Source organism: Myotis lucifugus, unplaced genomic scaffold (assembly GCF_000147115.1).
Source record: "Myotis lucifugus unplaced genomic scaffold, Myoluc2.0 scaffold_51, whole genome shotgun sequence".
NCBI lineage: Eukaryota > Metazoa > Chordata > Mammalia > Chiroptera > Vespertilionidae > Myotis > Myotis lucifugus.
In genome coordinates this window covers 4,535,104-4,557,033 of record NW_005871099.1, presented here as the reverse complement: position 1 = coordinate 4,557,033, position 21,930 = coordinate 4,535,104, and the positions used below count along the sequence as shown (strand labels likewise).

The window sequence follows — 21,930 nt, the reverse complement described above, 5'->3', positions numbered from 1 at the left end:
GGGACCGGTTTTTCCCCGCCCCCGCCCCGGCCCCCGGCCAAAACCGCCCCCGGGGGGCCCCCCGGCCAAAGGTTCGGTTTTATGAGGACCTGGGTAGGGCGGGGTCCCCGTTTTCATCCCGGGGCGTCCCTCACCTTGGCCCCAGGAGGGATGCCCCCCCAGTAAAATGTTGGATGCCAAGAATTGGAATGGATGGGAAGGGATGGGACCGGGACGGGGTGGACCGGACGGACCGGATTGCGTACCCCGCGGGGCAAGCCCCCCCATTAAACTGGCCCCCCAGGGCGGGGTCCCCAGCGTCCCAGCCTCTCCCTGGCCACTTCGCGGGGTTCCGGGGTGCGGGCGGTGAGGGGGTTTCAAACCAGGGCCGCCCGGGGCCCGGGCGCCCTCCTGGGAAGTGTAGTTCGCGCCTTGCGCCCCGCAAGCGCCGAGGCCGGGGTCTCCGGGCGGAAGCGGGACCACCCTCCCGGGAGGCGAGGCTTGGGGCCGGCCGGGCGCGCCCTTTCGCGTCCCGCCTTCGGGTCCGCGCCCCCGGTCCCGCCTTCTCCCGCGCCGACCCCTGGACCGCGGCCGCCGGTGTCGCAGAGAGTCGCGCCGCAACCTGCGGGCGGGGGAGCGGGCGCCGGGCACCGCGGCCGGAAGCTGGAGCGGAGGCTGCGGCCGGGATGGCGCACCAGGTAAGGCGCGCGGGGACCCGGCGGGGAGGACGGACGGACGGACCGACGCACGCCTGAGCGGGTCGGCTGGCGGGGCAGGGCGCGGCCCCCGGGGGCGGGGGGAGAGCCCGGGACCCTCCAACTTGGGGATCGGGCTGTGCGGGCCGCGCGGGCCCGGTGCGAAGGTTGCGTGCGCCGTATCCCTCCTCGGGCCACCCCAACCCGCACCCGCCTTCAGTGTACAGGGCTTCTCTCCCCCTTTGCAAAGCCGGCCCTTTGCGTTAACCATCGCTCTCCCTCGCTTGGCTAGCTTTAATGAATTACGTTATCCTGGGAGCGGTAGGCATGAAGGCCTCAGGGGAATGAATACATCGGATACTTTTATTCTTGGTAGGATGTTGGACACACACCTCTCCCTGCCCCCCATCTGCCCTGGGGTGGGGCGGGGGAGACCTGAAACTAGGTCCCTGCCCACCACTCCCAGGGTTTAGCCTCTGGGTAAGGTGTGGAGCGCCGCTCCGGGAGAGCCCGGGTACAGTTCGGACGAGTGTGTGCAGGAACTTGGAAGTCGCCACACGTTCTTAGGGGCCTCTTGGAGCTAGTTCTGTAATTGGGATGGCTCATGAGCCTGGGCCAATCTCAAGCAACTGCAGACTCCATTGTTGGCGTGGGGTGGGATTGGCTCTGGAGCAGGCTGTGTCCAGGCAGAGCAGTCACTGTGCCAGGACCTCGGCGTCATCGATGCCCCACTGGCTCTTGGTAGGAAGGATCAGCCAGGCCTGTTGGACGTGTGGGAGCAGGGGCAGCCTCTCTTGCCAGTTATGACTGTCTGGTTAGTAGCACTCTTGCTCAGATATGCCCCCTGGCCCCATTCTCGGGCCTCCTCATTCCAGAGTTTCCCTCTTCTATAAAATGAGGGGTTGGACCACCGCTCCTTCAGATCTGATGTTCTGGGATGTGTGTGTGCTTACACTGTGTAGCTTCATGGAGATGGCGGCCAGGGGTGGCCTTGGGGAGGAACAGGGCACAATCAGATGGAGAGGAACAGGGTGGGCCTCCTGTCTTCCTGTCCAGTGCCAATCCCCAACCTGTGAGCCCAGCCTACAGGGGAGGGGCAGCAGGGTGCAGGGTCGGATCTGGGAGCCCAAGCCTGAGGCATGCTGGGAGAATGGGTCAGGCTGAGAAGGACAGTGAGAGATGGATGAGTCCGATGGGTATTAACCCTGCGGTTTTCATGCTGGGCTAGTAACACCATGGAGGGAGTGTTTCAGGAGGACCAGCATGGCGGCAGTGAGCCATAGGCTTAGTTACAGCAATCCTGGGTCAGCCAGAAAAGCTTTTCTCCCATTGGCTGAGGGAGGGTGGAGGTCTGAGAGCCACAAAGGGGATGATGTAGGACCCGAGGAGGGTGGTGGGTCCAGATTGTAAGCCAGAGGTGGGTTTCCCTCTCCTGAAGTTGAGTATTTGTGGCCTGCACATTTTCACACTCATTCTTGCTCACTCCCTCCACACACACACACACTCACTCACTCACTCCTCACTCTTCCTCTGCATTTTTGGGCAGGGGGAAGCCACTGATGGGACTGCCTACCCTGGCCACAGTCAGTTTCATTCCTGTTTTGTAAGAACTTAGTCATAGAAGAGTTTGTTTTGAGGCTGGGTGGTGAAAGGCCAGGGACCCATGTCTTCCAGGTGTCTAGAAGAGCTGGGCATATTAGCCGGGAGATAAACAGGCATTGGAATATGTGGAAGAGTCCGTTCATTCTGTGTAGCTGGAGATGGCAGGTTGTGACCTGCAGGTGGGTGTTATGCAGGCAGATCTGGCTGCAGTAACACTACTCATAGCACTTGAACGTTCCAGCATTTGTTCTGGGCACTTTTCCTGTATCAATCTAGTTAGTCTTCACAGCATCCCTACAGCGTAGGTTGTTATGATCCCAGTCTCACAGATGAACTTGGCGAGGTGGCATAGATAATATGAAGCAAAGCAGGCATTGGAATGCCAGCAGCCGGGTTCCTGAGGTCAAGCCCTAACCCCCATGCTCTATCCTGTCTATATCCAGAACTTCTTAACTGCCAGATCAGGCCAGCAGTAGGACTAGGTGTTGGAGTGTGTTAGGCACCCGTTACTGAAGGCACTGAAGTAGAAATTGATTAGCCACCCAGTTTTGGGTGGAAATTGGCATGAAATGTTCACTGCTTCTTAAAGGTCCACAGCAGTTGTCTGTGATTTCTAGTTCACAAACGTGCTACCTTGGACAGCTGGTGCCTGGGGAGAAGGGAGGGGCCGAGGGGCCTGTTTACCAGGAGAGTTTCATATTCTGGGGACCAGGCAGGTTCCATCCAGTCTCCAGCCTGTGACTGGACTACATGTCAGAATCCCCTGGGGAATTTGAAAATGTTGATTTCTGAACCCTGAAAGCACTAAATCATGATTTAGTAGATCTAGGATGAGTTGGGAAATCAGCCCTGATTAAAAGGAAGCTGTGAAGCACATCCTTTGAACCTCAAAGCCCTTTTGTTTTGTCAGTTGTTATGTTGTAAGAGCTTCTGATGGGAGAAGCTGAGGATACAGAGTATTTTCCACCTGGTTTACTAAACAGATGCTGTCTGCTGGCTTGAACTAGCTCTCCGGCAGAACTACCGTTTGGCTCTGCTGGGGCCTTATGCCCCGTTCCCCGCGCCAGCTGGGCCATGCCATTTAGCAGTGGCTACAGGAGCATTTGTTGTGGTCAGGACTTGTACCCTTTCCCCATCACCGACTTGAACAAATCTGTTTCAATGTTCAACTTTTATTACAAGGTTACTGGGAATGGGACTGTCTGATACAGATCCCCCATGTCTATCCTTATAGACTGGGTAATAATAATTTTAAAAATTGGATGCTGGATGCTTAGTTTCTTAAGGTTTACCGATCTTATTATTATTGGACTAGAGGCCCAGTGCACGAAATTCATGCACTGGTAAGGTCCCTAGGGGCTGCCAGCTACACCACCACCACCACCACCACCACCACCACCACTGCTGCCGGCCGGGGCCTCCTGCCGCTGCTGCCTAGGGCCTCCCTCCCTTTCCCTGGCCAGCCCCACCCCCTGGTTGAACTCCTGGTTGAGGGGACAATTTGCATGCTACGCTTTTACTATATAGGATGTAGTCACAGTCAAACACAGGGAAGGGACACCAAAATTTCAGTCCAAAGGCCTGAGCCCTAGACTTGGCCCTGAGGCTGTCTATCCACTCTGCATGCTGCTTCACTTCTCCTCACTTTGGAACCTCTGCCCCTCACACAGGATAAGTGTGTCACCAGCATAGGACTGTTTTGTATCAAGCAGGAGATCTGAAATGCTCTGAAACATGTAAGGATCATGCCTCTGCTGATCTGTGAGCCCCTCGAGAACAGAGCCTCTGTGTGACATGTGTCACTCAGCAGCCAGCAGGTGCCTTTAGTGTGTGGGTGTTAAAGTTAGAGAGGGCAGAGGAGAGAGGCCGATGGAGCGGAGAGGCTGGCTGGGTGGCTGGGGCACCTGGTACATGGAATTGGGTGTGTCAGGGAAGTCGTACATGCCCACAACCCCCAGCTCTTGTCATCAGATAGGAGGTGTCCAGGCTGGCTGCTGTTCACAGCATGGCACGAGTTACCTAGAGAGGAGTCCAGGCAGGGGTCAGCCAATATCCCTGGTCCCGGGAGTGGCCTTGTTAGAAAGGTGGACCCTCCATAACTCGGTATGTCCATACTATCAACATGTTCTTCCCTGGATCTAACTTGGACCTGCCGAGTCAGCTCTGTGTAGAGCTACCAGAAGTTGGAGAAGAAATGAGCATCCAAGGCCGTCCTGATTTGATTCTTCTTACTGGCCTCCGGATGGTGTGTCTGGGTGGAACTCTTGTTTTGTGGGGGCAGAGCCTGATGTTGATCATTACACCCCTAGGTTATGGTTCTCAGGGAATTGACTTTTACTAACCAAACTCACAGAGGACAGATAGATAAATCAGACTAGGCCAGATCCTTAACACATGTGGACGGGTCATGAGAATTCTCACTTCATATTACACAGTGTTTTGCAAAGTATCATACTTTAAAAAGATATTAGCTTGTAAGAACATGTAATAAATAACTTCAAACTGCAATGGATATTTAATTTTAAAACGTGCCTTTAACATTTATGTAAAATGTTTTTTGTACTCATTCAATAGAAACTTATTTGGCCACTGGGTAAAGCTAGCAATAAAACTGCTGGTCCCCATTAATATATAGTAGTTTCCCCTAATCCGTGGTTTTGCTTTTTAGGGTTCAGTTGCCCAGCTCCTGGTGGCCCTGGGCTTTCCTTGGCTTGTGGTCGCATCAATCCAGTCTCTGCCTCTGTCGTCACATGGCCTTCTCTTGTGTCTCTCTTCTTATAAGGACGCCAGTCATACTGGGTTAAGGTCTTAACTTACTCCAGTATGACCTTATTTTAACTAATTACATCTGTAATGACCCTTTTCCCAAATAAGGCCACATTCACAGCATAGCATTTTGGGGACACAGTCGACTCCCATCTGATTGCTGTTGCTCCTTTGCCTGCTCCCGTGTGTCAGAGGCCCACCACACGCTTGCTGCTCCCCACTCCTTTGTGTGCACCTGACCTTGATGGGATGGAACCAGCCCACTCCCCCGAGATTGTGCCCGCAGGTGCCCATCGCCTTCCAGGACCTGGCCGTGCGGTTCTCTGAGGAGGAGTGGCAGCTCCTCGGGGAGAGGCAGAGGGAACTCTACAGGGATGTGATGCAGGAGAACTACCAGGCGCTGGTCTCCCTGGGTAAGGAGCTGGCCGTGCCCTGGGGCCTTTCTGGGGAGGTGTAGCAAGAGCCTGAGCTGAAAGTGGAAGGGGGGCTAGATCCAGCACCCCAGGCCGAGGCCTTAATCTTCCTTTACAAAAGAAACACTGCTGGAGGTGGTGTTCTGAGAGCCTCAGCTGAGCTGGGGGGCCTCACTGATGTTTTACGCCATTGTTGCTTCTGTGGACTACACTAGGGTTCTGGGTCTGCTTTGATGGGGGTGCTAAAAAGCTGGCAAAACACTGAGCAAGGTGGTTTCGTGGGTCCTAACACTCTTTGGTTCCTGGGGTTTGGTGGTCACATGAACACATGGGTCAACAGATGCATGGATGCACGGGCATCAGGGCCGCCTGCATGCTTGGGCTTAGGGGGCGGAGGCAAGCTTCCATTCCAGGGGAACTGTCCCTCTTCTTTCTCAGGAACAGCTGACCTGCTCCCCCTCTCTGCCTTCCTGTCTCCTGCGGAGCCTGGAGGAGCCATGAGCAGGAGCAAAGCTGGCGAGGAACAGGAGCCTCCTAAGGGAGGTGCCGTAGGTGAGTAATCTTGGTAGACGGCCAGGCCCCTTTGGGTATCCTGGTCCCCCTGGGCAGCCTGGACCCGAGTGGACTCACTCTTTTCCCTCCCACCATGTGGTCCTTAGCTCCCAGCTCCACTTCCCATGAGACACTGTGACATCAATCCTCTCCACCCCACCAAGTTCTTGACCCTAACCCCACCTTGACCTTTCACCCCTCATCCCTCTGGGCTGGGAGCTTGGTACACTTGCCCAGTGAGTGACCTGCTCAGAGAAAACCTGGGGTCGCCCTTGGAGTGCATCACCTCTGTGGGCCCCCTTCCTGCCACCACCCATGCAGAGCCCACCTAAAGTTCCCGAAGGTGCTGCCACGGGGCTGGCATCCAGAGCTCAGCCTGGGCAAGGCCGGGAGATTTAGTGGGGGGGCAGTGCCAGGAAAGACAGAGGGCTCCAATGGTGAGAGGGGATGGGGATGCAAGCTTTGGTGTTCCCCTCAGAGGAGTACCAGGTAATGAAGACAGCATATAGAAGAGGCCAGTTACCCGGGGTCCCAGCTGCCAGTCCTGGCTGTGCCCGTGGGCAGGTCACCAGGCCTGAGCCCTGGTCCTCTTTATCTCAGCCATCGGTCTCTCCTTTGCCGCTCCTTATGTGGTTGCGGGACCACATGAAACGCATACAGAAGTGTGAGTGCTGAGCTGACGTAGGGAGTGGAGATTCACTGTGGCCTCTCCAGCAGGAGGAGCACCCCAGCACAGCCTGCACCTCACCGCCCTGGTGCAGCTGGTGAAGGAGATTCCGGGGTTCCTGTTTGGGGAAATTGGCCCTGAGAGTGGGAGAGCCGGCCTGGATGGGGAACAGGTGAACCCCGAAGGTAAGTCGGACAGCAGGGCAGCCTTTGCACTCCACAAGGTGAAGTTTAAGCTGTGAGCAGTGCCATGTGTGTGCTGTGCGCCTGCCTAGCTGCTGCCAGACCCTAGGTGGAGTCTTTCCCTTTCATGAACGCCCTGGCAGCGTGCCTGCCTCAGACATGGATAGCTGATGGAACAGCAGCCTCTGAGTTTTCTCACAGTGGTTTCCACATGGCTTCATCCACATCCTGTGGCCACGTCACGTTGTGCCCTGCGTGGCAGGTGAAGCCGGTCCCTGTTCTAAGGGGAGGAAGGCTACGCTGGGCCTTGTTTGAATGGCCAGTGGGGACAAAGGTCCCCCTCCCAGCCTGTGCTCTTCCCACCTCATCAGTCTCTCCTTCTCACTGGCCCTTCTCAGCTCAGGCCTCACCTCCTCAGGGGGTCTGTCCCCATCAGCCCGAGCCTATAGGGTTCCTTTGAGTCCGCTCTGTTGATAGTAACGGAAATAGAAAGTGGGGGTGGGAGGGATCTGATCAGAACAAGACTGTGACTGTGAATCGACATTTTAGAGCTCAGGAGTGACAAGGCAGAGCTTACTGATGTCCTGTTAGTGGAATATGGCAAGGAAGGGCCAGAATGGAGCACTTTACCTGCTGGGCATCAATCTCAGCTTCCAGGGTCCTCTCCCTCCTCCCGACAGCAGCTGTGACGGTGGCAACTTGCCCTCTCCAAGGCCTGCTCAACTGCCTTCCAGACACGCCCGTCCACCAGCCCAGCGGTAGCTCATCGTCCAGCAGTTCACCCGGAGCCAGGAGGCAGGGAAGCCCCCTCCCCATCAGTGAGTGTGACCCAGTGGGGGCAGGTTCCAACTCTGGATTCAGGAGAACCGGACCCCATGCCCTATTCCAGTGATGGCGAACCTATGACACGCGTGTCAGAGGTGACACGCGAACTCATTTTTTTGGTTGATTTTTCTTTGTTAAATGGCGTTTAAATATATAAAGTAAATATCAAAAATATAAGTCTTTGTTTTACTATGGTTGCAAATATCAAAAAATTTCTATATGTGACACGGCACCAGAGTTAAGTTAGGGTTTTTCAAAATGCTGACACGCCGAGCTCAAAAGGTTCGCCATCACTGCCCTATTCATTTCTCTAAGACTTGGCGGCCAAGACATGTTGGTCCAGCTTCATCTAAGTCTTGGTTTCCCTTGTTGCTAAATGGGGACAAGCTCCCTGCAGAGCAGGACAAGTGCTCAGCCTCTGTCTGTGAACCAAAGAGGAGGTGTGGTGCTCAGTGCCCGGGTGGCCCGTCACCCAGCCCTGCTCATGGAGTACTGTGTGCTCACGCTGCTCATGCACATAAGTGGGGGCCGCTGCTGACATACAAGCCTATCAGCAGGTAACATACCTGTGCACACCTGATCTGATTCTCAGACCTTCTCATTAAGGCAACCCTAAGAGCAGAAGAGGGCAAGGGTAGTCATCAGAATTTCTCTGGGGGATCTCACTTTATTTTTAAAAATTTTTGCAAATTTTGCATTTGTCTGAATATCTGTTTTATTAAAAATATTTTAAATTAATATGGAATAAAATTGGCACTCCTGGAAAACATACCCCATTGGGCCTGTGGCTTCAAGTGTCGCCTGGTAGATTTGCTCTGGGGTTTCCAAGACTCCACATTTGACAAACATGAGTGCAGAATGAGGGCCTGTATGTTGAGATTGCTGGTGTCACTTGCTGAGCCGAAGTCAGAGGCTGGAGTTGGGGGAGGGTCCCAGGCATTTGGAGTGAACAGTCTTGGTATTTACAATTATACCAGGAGGAAGCAAGCCTTGCAGGAGCTGGCTCTACGACTAGTTCAGGTTGCCCCCTGGGAATTTGGGGCTGGAGAGGCCTCTCCCTCTGTGGGCACCAGATCTGGGCAATTCCCTGGGGTCAGGAGCCAGGGCTGGAATGGCCTTCCTGTCTCTCTTGTTACAGAAACTGCAGACACACAGGGGCCTACGGAGAAAGAAGGCCCTGGAGCCCCAGACGGGAAGTGCAGTCCTCTCACCTGTAGCCCCAGCAGAAGGAAGAGCCACAGAAAACAGCAGAGAGGGACTTCAGGAGCAGGTGAGAGGCTGGCTTTCCTGAGAGTGGGTCTATCCTGGAGCTGAGTGGGACAGGGAAATGGAGGCATGTTCTCTCCCATCTCAGCCTCCAGACAACCCAACAGAGCAGGGGCCCTCCCATTCTCACAGGTGGGGGATCTCAGATGCCCTGTCATCTCACAGCTGCCACCATCAGGGCTGCACTGACCTTGGCCGATCTTTCAGGTCCCACAGGAACCTCTCCTGGGAGCAGCCCCTTGCAAGGTCTCATCAACTGCCTGAAGGAAATCCTTGTCCCTGGGCCCCAGCACCCGGAGGCATCCTCGAGCTTACCGCCTCCTGTCCCAGGCCTGGGCATGTCACGGCTAACCCGGGTGGAGCTGCGACCTGGGAGCCCACCCTGGGGAGGTGAGTCCTATGGACCTGTCTCAGGCCAAGGTTAAAACTCGAATTGGCTTTCTAGAGCTATTTTCCTTTAAATCGAGTGTCTTCCTGAAGGATCATTCTCAACTTGGCTGCTGCATATCATCAGGGTCATATTTCTGGAGCCAGGTGGCTTTCTTAGAATAGCATGTAGGCAGCTGGTAGAAGGAAACTCAAAGCAGACCCTGGATCCTTTTGTGTTCTTTACGCGCCCGTTTGTGGGATGTCAGAGGAGGAGGTGCTGAGTGAGTTCTACACTTACCGTGGAATTGGGGGACCAGGGCAGTATGGTGGGGCCAGGAATGCCTGTCCTGGAGTCTGACATCTGTTAACTGTGCAGATTCAAGACTCCTGGAGCCTTGAGCCTCAGTATCGCCATCTGTAAAAGAGGGTCATTGTTTCCACCTAAGAGGGCTGTGTGAGGCTTAAGTACAGTAATGTGCATGTGCGTGCGTGCGTGTGTGCGTGCGTGCGTGCGTGCGTGCGTGTGTGCGTGCGTGTGTGCGTGTGTGTGTATTTGTGTGTGTGTGCGTGTGTGCGTGTGTGTGTGCGTGTGTGTGTGTGTGTGTGTGTAAAAGGCTTGGCCTCCTCGATATAAGTCCTGTTCAGGGCCCAGAGAACTGTCTATAAGCAGCGACCCATCAGCCCACTCTTTCATTTGTCTTCAGAGTCACACCGTGTGCTCTGCCTTTATCGTCCCTTCTCTTCTCTGCCCAGTTCTGGGAGGTATGGAGACAGAGATTTTAAACCTGCCACCAAGATGACAGTGGCCTGTGCAAGACCGAATGAGTTACTACAGATGACCCACACCTCCAGATTTCTGGCCCTGAACTCTTTTACCTGCTTACCTGGATTGTCCACCTGTTGTTTTCACAAAGACTGAGGACACTGGGCTCAGGGTGGAAATGTGTTGCTTTTTCCTGTAGTGAAAACAGAGGCAGCGTCTGGGGATTGTCCCCTCCAGGGGCTGCTGAACTGCCTGAAGGAGATCCCAATGGCCCAGGACACGCACCCCAGCCCTTCAGGAGCAGGGAAACCACGGCTGCAGGAGGATCCGGGGGCCTGGAAAAGGAATTCTGGAGGTAAAGGCACTGGCTGTGCTGGGAGGGCCTTGGACGTCATCCATTCCTTCCTCTGTTCTAGGCAGGGCCGTGGGTGACCCTCCACAGTGAGACACTCAGGCCACATTTCTGTGTGTTGGTTGGAGTGGCCAGATGTTGGGGATTGTCACCGTAAATGGAGCTGGTCACGGAGGAGGTGCTTCATCAGTCCAGATCGGCTCTTAGAGTAGGAGCCAGGAATTCCAGAAGGAAGGATGGGATGGTGTAGGGGAAGGAGACTGAGAACAGAAGACAGAGCTCAGCCCAGTAGACATTTGGGGCATGATTTGGATGTGGGGGTTCTCATCATGGCCTAGTAGGCTGGGATAGTATTTCCACACTCTCAGCTCTCCTGTGCTCCGCAGCTTCTCAGGACGTTGAGAAAGTCTAATTGAGACAGGTGTGCTGGCCTTGGAGGAAAGACCCTGATAGGTGCTTCCTGGGGAGGCCTGACCTGGCTCCTCTGTGGAAACTCTGGAGGTGCCCCTCTGAGGGACAGGGGTGTGAGGGGAGGCTGGTGGCAGGGCAGGAAGTGTGTTGGTCCATGTGCTGGTGACTGAGTGTGACTACCTCAGAGGGGAGACTTGGAAGCCCTGTCCTAACCCATGAGGGCCTCATGGAGGGCTTCCCGCAGGGCCCAGATCCCTCCAGACTCTTCCTTCCTGCTCCGGTGCTGGCACTGGCCATGTGCTCTCTGTGAAGATGGAGGATGGCTGGGCCCAGAGCCCCCCAGTGCCTGCATCCTGTCAGCTCCGCAAGCAGACCCACAGACCCTCTGCCACCAGCAGTCCCGGGGGTGATGGAGACACCAGTGGGGACCAAGTGCTCAGATGGGGCCCCACAGCGCAAGGTGAGGCCTGGGTCATTTGCTTGAGTCCTGATGGGGTTCTCAGCCCTCAGTAAAGTTATGCCCGTCCACAGGGGAAGAGCCCACCGTCCTCAAGCAATTAATGCCCTCTGTTAATCCACTCCCTCCTTAATCCAGCCTTGCCCAGGAGCCCTCCCTTATAAGGACCTTCACTTGCAGAGATTTTCTGACTGTCAGGGAGCTGGCTACTCATACATGTGGGTCTACCACCTGCCCCAGAGCCTGGGGGACAGTCTGTGTCATCCCCCCTATGAACAGAGCAGATCTAAGTCCCCCGCAGGAGGGTGTCCTGCCTGGCAGGCTCCCATACCTGGTGCAGGACTTCTCACCCAGCAGAAGGTGGGGGGGCAGCCAGCCTGGGGCCAGGCCAGGGGACCTGCCAGAGATGGTGATAGGGCCATCTCCCCTGTCCCAGCCAGCAGTGCCTCGAGCTCACCTCTGGAAGCCCTGGAGGCCTGTCTGAAGGGCATTCCCCTGAGTGGGTCGTTACCTCCCCAGCCGCCGCCGGCCACCTCTTGGTTCCAGAGCTCCCATCCAGGAGACCCCGGGTCTCAGAGGCCTGAGCTGAACCCCCGAGGATCACACAGTCAAGGTAGACTTGGCCATGCCCTGGGGATGGCGTTTGTCCCTGCATAGCACAGGGGTGGGGTGGGGGTGGGGTGCTGAGGACACTGTTAGGTCCTCCTCTCTGGGTCTCGTAAAGTGCAAGCCCTTCTCCCCTCCCTCCCACCCCCAGTCTCTTTCATGCCTGCCCCCAAACAGCTCCTGAACTGGGTGGAAGTCAGCTAAACTGTTCCTGCCCACTGCCTTCTCTAAGAGCTCTTACTCTAGCCCAGGGGTCCTCAAACTACGGCCCACGGGCCACCTGCAAATACAAATATTGTATTTGTTCCCGTTTCGTTTTTTTACTTCAAAATAAGATATGTGCAGTGTGCATAGGAATTTGTTCATAGTTTTTTTTAAAACTATAGTCTGGCCCTCCAACGTCTGAGGGACAGTGAACTGGCCCCCTGTTTAAAAAGTTTGAGGACCCCTGCTCTAGCCCCCTGAGACCAATGGCTGGGGTCATGTGGGTTAACATGCTGTGGTATTTTAATCAGTGCTGTGAGCTCCCTAACCAAGAGAGACCCCAGTGGAAGGTCCTTGGGGCAGGGCTCCTGGGCGTCTTCCCACAGCTCAGGGCCCAGGGACCTCTTCTTTAGTGGTTTTCCCATGATGCCAGCTGTGTTGTTTCCTGCAGGACTGACTGTGGGGCCTCTTCCGGCTCTGGGCCTGCAGGGCTTTGTCAGAGATGGCCCTGTCCTCGCCCCAGGTCCCCACAGCACCCCCACCAGCTTCTCCTCATCCAGCAGTACTGATGGGGACCTGGATTTCCAGATCTCTGAGGGCAGCCAGGGACGTAGGCCTGAAAAAGGTGAGCTGGCCAGCCTAAGGCTCGGGATCAACCCTGGGAAAGGGTGGGAGGCGTCCCAGCCCACTGTGGTGCCAGCATATCCTAGTCAGGTCCCCGTGCCCATGCTGGCAGCAGACCCGGGGTGCCCTTATCACAGCCCACTGTCCTGACTTCCAAATAGGCGGCCAAGACATGTTGGTCCAGCTTGAGCAGGGCCACTCAGAGCCTGGACTGACACATGCTTGGGGCCAGGTCTCGAGTTCAGGTACCTTGCACTGCCATGACAGGTCCAGTGCTCTGTGCCTCCTCCCCTGGGCCCAGCTGTCCTGGACACGGTGCAGGCAAGGTCCCTGGGGTTCGCAGAGACTGCTCTGACTGTCTGACACTACAAATGTTGGGTTTTCATAGGAATTCCAGTCCGTAGTGCCCCACTCCAGGGCCTGGAGAATTGTCTCAGGGAGATATCTGTGCCCAGGTCACAGCCTACCTGGTCCTGGTCCTCGGCAGGGGACAGAGAACCACAGAGAGTGGAGCCCAAGAACTGGATGGCAGACAAGGAAGGTAAAGCATGGTTGCCTGGGGGTCTAGGAGTAGGAAAAGGGCCACATCCACCCTGAGATGAAAAGACACTCTGGCCCTAGCCAGTCTGGCTCAGTGAATTAAGCAACAGCCTGAGGACTGAAGGGTCCTGGGTTTGATCTCGGTCAAGGGCACATACCTAGGTTGCAGGCTTGATCCCCAGGAGGGGGCATGCAGGAGGCAGCCGATCAATGAGTCTCATCATTGATGTTTCCATCTCTCTATCCCTCTCCCTTCCTTTCTGAAGTCAATAAAAATATTTTTTAAAAAAGAAAAGACTCTCTGGAAATGACCTGGGCAGAGGCTAGTGTGAGGCCAGAAAGCCAGAGAGCACTGCCCGCCTCTGCATGGCGGGTGCAGTCGGGGCAGGGCTCTCTGCTGCTGAGTTCAGGCCTGAGCCCGGCCTTGGTCGTGGAGGAGTGTCTTTCGATTGTGGCTGTCCTGGCCCCATGTGCTTGGGTCTGGCCTAGTCACTGGGCTGTGGGGCTCCCAGGAGTGCAGGTGGCTGGGTCTGAAGAGATCCCAGAGGATTTAGACGCCCCTGGGAACATCTGCAGGGCTGGTGTGTGTTCCACACCTGGAACACGTGTGCCCGAGAATACAACGATGACAGTTTTCTGTCCACTAACTTCTTTCCTTGGTGCCAACACAGAGCCCTGGGGCTGACAGGCCTTTGGGCCTCTCATTAAAACAGGACTGAGGAGAGAGGTGTGTGAACCAGTCCATCTCAGGGGGGACGTGTCCACCAGGAGCCTGCGGCCAGCCAGCCCACAGGCACTCACCTCTAGCAGTGTCCCCGCCTGCTGCCAGCGAGGGCTCAAAGACCACGTGGCCACCAGGACAGGACCATGGAGGTGGCTCCAGGATGGTGAGCTGACATCTGCCCTCAGCACTTCCTGGGATGTTTTCGCTCCAAACAGAGTCTTTGATGAGGGAATAGATTTCCCTTCCCTCTCTGTTCCCTCCCTGTCATACACCCGCTCATTCCCCAGGCTGACAGCTGAGCACGTGAGTGAGTACAGGGGCTCCCTCTACTCCTGTGGCCACTTAGTTTAACTTGCAGCAGAATTCTGTCCTTGACCTGCCGAAGTGCCAGTAGGCTCTGACTTGTTTGAATAAATATGATGTTTCTAACACTCCCACCAGGCAAGAGCTGATTTTGGGGGCCTCCTGTGGGCTTAACTGAGTCTCTGCTGTTGGACACTGGTCCTGAGGGAGTGGAGTAGGAGGACCCAGGGCCTGGCTGGAACTGACTACTAGTGGCTTTCAGTGACTTGAGTCTTCCGGAAAGTTCCCCAGCTGGATTTCCACAGGGGTTGGGGGCCTAGCCAGGCTCTGGCTTCACTTCTCTCCACCGTCATGGCAGAGAGGATGTTCAGGACCACTGGAGCTGGTCTGGGGCCGGTAACTGGGCTGTGTGCCTGTTCATTCAGGCCGAGGGTCCTCCTACCTGTCAAGCTGATGGACAGAAGGTTCTTCTGTCATTCGCCCAGGGGCAGCCACCACGCCCTCCCCACTTCACTGCCTGGAGAACTCTCTGAAGGGGATCTTGCCTGGGAGGCCCCTGCGCTTCACATGCTTGGCCCTCCCCGGCCCCAGCCCGAGCCCCAGCCCTGGCCCCGGCACCGTCACTGGCTCCAGCTCCAGCTCCAGCCTCAGCAGCTCAGAAGGGGAAGACCCAAGGCTGGAGCCTGAGCTCTGGCAGCCACTCCTACAGGGTAAGCTTGTGGGGGAGAGGGAGACAGGAAGCTATGCCCCAGGCTGAGGCCACCACCCTGATACCAGCTTTGTGATGCAGAGAGGGACCCTCTTCCCAGCAGCAAGAGACCTGGCCCTCCGACCCCAAGCCCTGGTGAAGGTCCAAGGAGAACAGAGCCCAGGGACCACTTCAGTCTCAGGACAGGTGAGCCTGGGGTCTCCTGACTGGGGCACGTCCCCAGGAGGACCACAGTCCAGAGGCTGGGTTTCTGAGTCCCACCTGTCACTTTGTCTGATTCTTGCCAGAAAATTCTATGCTTTTGTCATGCTTGAGTTCCCTGTAAGATGAGCTGTATCCGAGAGAGAAGGTGGGGCTATTGAGGCACTCAGGGTTCCAGGAGGGTTAAACGAGTGTGTTTGATTAGAAAACCTAGCCATGAACTTAATATATATGTTATAATCTCTCTCTATATATAAAGGCCTAAGCAACCATTATGACTGGAACAACTGGTCCACCAGTCGCTATGATGCACACTGACCACCAGGGGGCAGACACTCAATGCAGGAGCTGCCCCCTGGTGGTCAGTGCACTCCCACAGCCAACCTCCTGTGGCAGGCCAGTAGCCCATGGTCCCTCCCCCCTTCCCCACCTCTGGCTGGCCCCCATCAGCATCGGCCCCTGGTTCTAAACCATCCGGACCACCTGCTTCTGGGTTGGGGTTTTGTACGTAACAGAGCAGCTCCGTTGCTGTGATCTGTTGAAAGTCAGCCCTCGACACACAGGTTTGTCTCGCTCCCATCCGTCCTTTCCCTTCCCTGAGGGCCATTCGCCCACAGTGGTGGCAGCCAGGGAAGGAGGAGAGGGGAGGCAGGAGGCCGGGAACCGTCCAGTGGCGGAGCAGGGTAGGCGTCGGCATCCAGCAACTATTGCCTCCTCTCGCGACCCTGCCAGGGCCTTTGGGCCCTGGGCTGGGATGAGGAACTGGGGGGTGGGTGGCGGCCCCTTTCCCAGGGGGGCTGAGGGCTGGCTCCCTCCTTGGAGCCTGCTGCCAACCTCCTGCAGTCCCTCCTCCCCACCCCCGTGCACGAATTTGTGCACCGGGCCTCTAGTGTTATATATATATATTATGTATGCATTATATACACTTAATATGTACACACACACACACACACACACACACACGCTGTTGTGTGGGCCCAGCCTGTGGATAGTGATACTCTCACTAGGAATGCCTGAGGAGCTCCAGTGGCGCAATCGGTTAGCGCGCGGTACTTATACTAGGAATGCCTGAGGCGCTCACCCAGCCTTATTTCTCAGTACAAACCCCACCAATTCCTCCACTTGGGCCAGTGTTCTGGCTGGGCCACCTTGTGCTTCTTAAGATCATAGGACACACTTCAGCAAAACCATCAGAGGACTTTAAGGAGCAGGATTTATACTCACAGGTCACAAGAGAGAGGAAAGAGCACGAGGGCCTGGTGCTCTGTCTTGGTCACCATCGTGGTGGGCGTCTAGGGTTTGGTGGGTTCACTCTTTATTGGCTAATTTGAAACATGAGAGTGGGAATCAGGACGCAAGAAGGGAAAAGCAGGGTCTCTCAGATGGCCAGTTATCTAGGTCACCCAGGCTTTCTGAAAGAGGGACCTTCCCGGGGGTGGGGCAGCCCGGCTGCTTCCCTGGTTGTTGGCCAGGAGCTGTCATACCCCTTGCAGTATGTTTATGTGAGACGGACATCTTCTGAAATGGACGCCTCAGCAATCCAGAGCTTAATGTCAGGGTCTTACACTACATGTAAATAATAAACCTTTTTAAAATTTGGCAATAAACATAAAAGTGTCAAAAGTGAGGCTCCACCTGGGAGAACTTCGAGGTTGTCCTGCCAAGAAAGCTGGAAACACTGCCTGCTACCCCAGGCCACCACGCTTCTCAGTCCAAGCCTGACCTCGTGTTTGACCAGCAGGAAAAGCAGAGGAGAAGACGGGAGGCAGGTCCCAGGCTCCCCGGACAGAAGTGTGCTTGGAGACCCCAGGCCGGCCTAGCCCCCTGGGCAGCACCCAAGGAGGTACGGGTGGAGTGATTGGTTGGGGAGGGGGCCGAATCCTTCCAATTCAGGCTGATGGCCCCAGGAAATCTTTGGCCTTTCTGCAGCCCAGGCTGTCCCCACATTCCTCACTGCCCAGTGGGGCTGGTGGAAAAGAGCACAGAGTGTCCCCAGCATGTCCCTGGTAGAGTCTCACTGGTGGTGGGACCTGCAGATCATGGTTGTCTCCACCTGCTCTCCCCGGCCCCCACCCCCTGGTGGAGCCAGAGGTGTCATGCCCTAGCAGCAGAGGACCACAGACAGTCTGGTTCCCAACCCCAGTCACACAGGCCCCAGCAAGCCATTAGACCAGAGTTGGGCTTTCTGGTGGGCCAAGTGTGCCCGTCTTGCATCTCATTTAATCAGTATTTGAGAGTTGAAAGCTTGATTTTTTTTTTTAGGTCATGTCCAAATATTCCCATGTTAGAATGGCCCTGTCAAAATGATACATGTGCACACCCTAAGTGTTTTGTGCTCTTTCTGCAGGGGCAGCTGGGAGTATCTGCCCTGCCCCTCAGCCAGAGAAAAGGCCCAGGCCGGGGCCCTGCCAGCCTCCTGGGTCACCCGCTCGGCCCCTGTCCTGGAAGCTCAGGGTTAGTGAAGAATCCAGGGATCCGGTGCCTGGACACAGAGGACCAAGTGTTGCAGGTGAAGTGGTGGCCTCCCCGTCCCCTCAAGTTGTCAGGAGCCCTGGGCAGAGGGGTGGGCATGGGTCAGCATCTGTACAGCCACCCAACCCCTTCCTGCTGCTCAGCTCCTTCCTGCAGGGTCACAGGGGGGAAAGTTTTGTTTTTTTAAAAAATATATTTTATTGATTTTTTACAGAGAGGAAGGGAGAAGAATAGAGAGTTAGAAACATCAATGAGAGAGAAACATCGATCAGCTGCCTCCTGCATACCCTTCTACTGGGGATGTGCTCACAACCAAGGTACATGCCCTTGACTGGAATCGAACCTGGGACCTTTCAGTCTGCAGGCCGACGCTCTATCCACTGAGCCAAACCAGTCAGGGCGGGAAAGTTTTTTTTAACACTCTTCCAGGATTGTTTGGGTCACAGGTAGGAAGAGTCGTACCTTGAACTCACTTCAAGTTGCTTATTTCATTTTAGTGTTTTCTTATAGAAATAGCTGGCTTTTTCATGAAAGCATAGATACCTTTCAGAGGCAAAACAGAAATCAAGATGTACCAGAATGGATACACCCAGAATCAAAGTTCAGAGTTTGAGTGGACTTTAGAGAATAGATGAGGAAACAGGCCTAGTCACATTGTGTGACCTGGCCATGGGCATCCTGAAGATAGCAGATGTGGCTCCACATCACACCTGGCCCAGAGGAAGTGCCTCCCTAACCACGTTAAGACCTGGGCTGGGTTTCCTGATTTCTAGGATTTGCACGGGGATCCTCACACCAGACTGGAAGTGTGACCCGGTGGTTCCATTGCTGGGGTGATGGGGTCCTGCAGACCCTCTATCTTCACTCTTTCCTCTGATTGAAGCCCTGGAGGTGCTGATAAGAGGAAGGGGCCAGGCTAGGGCTCAGGGGTCTGGGGAACAGCAGGTAACAGGGCCTTCTTGTGAGGTTTGCCTGAGGTGGAGAACAGTTCTAAGAGAACTTAGGGTGAAAAAAACCCCAAAAACTTCTGAATATGAAAGACAAAAGTTGGGATTGAGGGATCCCTGGTGGTTTGCTTATGACTATTCACACTGGGTACTGATGCGGACCCTTGGTCACCCCTCTAGAAGCACCAGGTCCCAGGTTGGACTGGCCCTCCTGGGCCCTCTTCCAGATGCTGCCTGTGGCTTTGGCCTCGTGCTGTCTGCTGAGGCTTCTCCAGGCCCTGCCCACTGACTCCCTAGGACATGGTTAGGTGCCCTCAGGGGCCATTTGGTCCCAAAGATGGCACAAGAGCCTACTGATCCTTTTTCTAGAAAGCCCTGTGTCCTAAGAAATCTTAGTTACCATGGAGACCCAATCTGTGGTTTCTCCTGTTCATGATTTGGGAATCAGCCTGGAGATGTGGCCACTGTTAATGTCATGAACATTGTCATCAATGTTCTCAAGACTGAGTCACTTCCTTCCCATCTAAAGCCAGGCCGTAGTGGGGTAGGATGCTGAATACACTAATCCAGGGGACGCCTAGTGGGAGAGAGAGGTCCTGATAGCCTGAGAACTCTCACCCTGCATTCCTGCTCTGGTTTTAGCCAAGACCGAAGGGAGACCACTTACCAGAGGCCTGCCTGAACCGCCCCCCATGGCCACCGTCCCTCCTGCTTTGCCACCTGCCTCCCCACGGCCACCGTGTCCCTGCGGAAGTTCTCTGCAGCAGGAGCTCCACAGCCTCAGCGCCACCCTCTCAGAGAAGCTGGATCAGCTCGCCTCGGCCCTGGCAGGCCTGTCTCAGGAAGTGGCCACCATGAGGACCCAAGTGCATCGGCTAGGGAGGTGCCCTAGGGGCCCTTGGCCAAAGGGCCAGGCTTCCTGGCCGTGGGCCCTCCCCCGGGGACCTCACTGGGCTCATGGCCCTGCTCGCAGACACCTGCCCTACTGGAGACAGAAGGGCCATACCAGGCCAAAACCAAAAGATCCTGCATGGCCAGGCGGAAGGCTGCAGGGCTGGCGAGGCCTCAGGCCTCTCCCTTGGGACACGCCACCTGGTGCCTCAGCTGCCTCCAGGGCCCCCCCAGGCAGAACCTTCTGGAACCAGCTCCAGCCCTTCCCAGCACCCACCACCCTCAGCATGCAGCCGTGCTGTGCTCACTGTGCATCCCCTGCTTGGACACATTGGGGGCCCCCAGACTCCCCCTGCCCCTTCAGTGCCTGCTGCCTTCCCCCCGCAGATGGCCTCTCCAGCCACCAGTGCAGATGCAGAGCCACCAGCTGCAGCAGCTGCTCCAACTGGGCCCCGAAACTGGCCCAAGGACCCAAACAGCCTATTGGTGGGAGTCCAGAGAGGCTTTGAGGAGGAACTCTGGGATGGTAGAGAACATAGGGACCCGAGATGGGAGGCCTCTAACCACCTTCATCAGCTCCGCCCTGAGGATGCCCTGCCCCTGGCTGCCTCTCCTAGGGGCCAGTCCGCCCCTGCACATCTTTCAAACCAAACTTTCCCCATCTCTGGGCTGTGAAGAGCTAGGCATCTCTCTTGGCCTGACTGCCCCAGACTCCAGCATGTGTTTGCTCTGGGGGGGCACTGCTTGGGATGCATCCTCAGCCACGCCTCTGTCCTCCTTGGCTCAGGTTCATTCAGATGTTGCTCCCTCCTGTCTTTGCCATCATAACTGCCACAACTCATAGGCAGATGGTGGCGTACACACCTGTGCACAGCACGTGTGCTTGGGGTGCTCCAAATGGCTGCAGAGGGGCTAGGAGAGCCCTTCTCCCTAACACCTGTCCTTCCTGCTCTCAGCGCTGGGAAAGCAGTAGCTCTCACTTTCCTGCTAAATACAGGCAGCGATTTCATTTGGGGAGAATGTCACTCCTTGGTCTAAGTTCGATTCTAAAATTACAAAGTTAATTGCTAAGGGAAAGGCCCTTGGTGCCTACAGAAAGGGGCTAGGTGGGTCCATACCAGGGCGTGTCTGACTGGTTTGTATCAGTACTGGGACAAGTGAGCTTAGCAGACAAGATTACTTGCACCCAGACCAGTCTAGGTGGTCCAGGTCCAATTAGAACCTACAGGAAGTTCAAATCTTTTTTTTTTTTTTTAGTGTGGAAAATAAGTAATAAAATGAATGGTAAGATGCTTCATCATCTGCAGTTACATTTGTCCCACAGGTCCACTGCCACACCAGAAACGTTCAGTTCACTGAAAGCCTTCTAGAATCTACTTTGGTGAAAAATCTGTGTGCAGTTCAGGGTTTTGGGAGTGTGTTCAATACTTTCACCTACTTTATGGGGAAATGTCACTTTGGTGGGAGAAACTGAGGGGCCTTTTTTAACTCAGGAATTCCAGAGGTCTGGAGGTGGGGGGCACAGAAGGCTCTAGCTTGGCCTGTCACCATCCTGGCACGTAGCCTGGAGGATGGCTCCTGGCTGACCTGGGCTTGAGCTTCCCTCCATCCTTGCTCCACCAGCCATTTGCCAGCATGAGGCCACTGTAAGGCAGGCAGGGAAGGTCCTACTTCAACCTGTCAGAGTGGAGTGGGATCCCCAAGGGCTCCAGGCTAGCCCAGAGGGGTCCAGTGGAAGAGAAGCTGCAATGGGGTGGGAGGGGGTGCCACCATCTTCTGCCTGTGACACTGTCATTGCTGCCTCCAGAAGGAGCTTGGCTCATTGGCAGACCAGACTTGATTCAACTTTGTGTTTTAGCTGTGGCTTCTGTAAACAGCCTATAGTTGGATTTTATTTTTTAATCCAGCTTGACAAAATTTTTTGTTCCTTCATTGGAGCCCTGAATCCATTTACATGTAATAAAATCTCTAACATTTGAATTTGAATGTACCATTATTTTCTCCTTAGGTTTATCCCACTTGTTCTGGAGATCCCCCCCTTTTTTTCTGCCTTCTGTTGTATTGACAACGTTGTGGGTTTCGTTTGTTTTTATATATTCCATTTTCCCTCTGCTGGCCTCAATGTTTAAAGAACTAAAAGGAAAACATCCAAATTTACAGTCATATTTGGAAGATTTTGGCATGCCTTTTCCAGAAGTTGATAGAACAAATTAGGATGGATACAGAAAATTTGAACAAGCCAATTAAAGTTGTCTCGGTTGATGAATATATAGAACACTGGACCACAAGCTACAGAATATATATTCTCAAGTATATGCAGGACAGCCACAAAAATTGACCATATAGTAAGCCCTTGGAGCAAGATTAAACAAATTTGACAGTATTATACTGAATATGTTCTCTTGACCAT

The 21,930-nt window shown here is 55.0% G+C and overlaps 1 protein-coding gene across 1 annotated transcript; it reads left to right on the top strand.

Moving 5' to 3' along the window:
• The first annotated feature begins 564 nt into the window (after positions 1–564).
• KRBA1 (KRAB-A domain containing 1) lies at positions 565–21,604 on the top strand. The gene is given in 19 exon segments (XM_023753786.1): positions 565–677; positions 5,329–5,455; positions 5,894–6,007; positions 6,722–6,859; positions 7,537–7,674; positions 8,820–8,951; positions 9,080–9,337; positions 10,279–10,434; positions 11,087–11,302; positions 11,736–11,912; positions 12,561–12,734; positions 13,122–13,274; positions 13,987–14,160; positions 14,786–15,010; positions 15,091–15,195; positions 16,949–17,053; positions 17,558–17,719; positions 19,272–19,648; positions 19,650–21,604. Coding segments are annotated over 19 exon segments (3,489 nt in total). The 5' UTR covers positions 565–665; the 3' UTR covers positions 20,196–21,604.
• Positions 21,605–21,930: the final 326 nt, after the last annotated feature.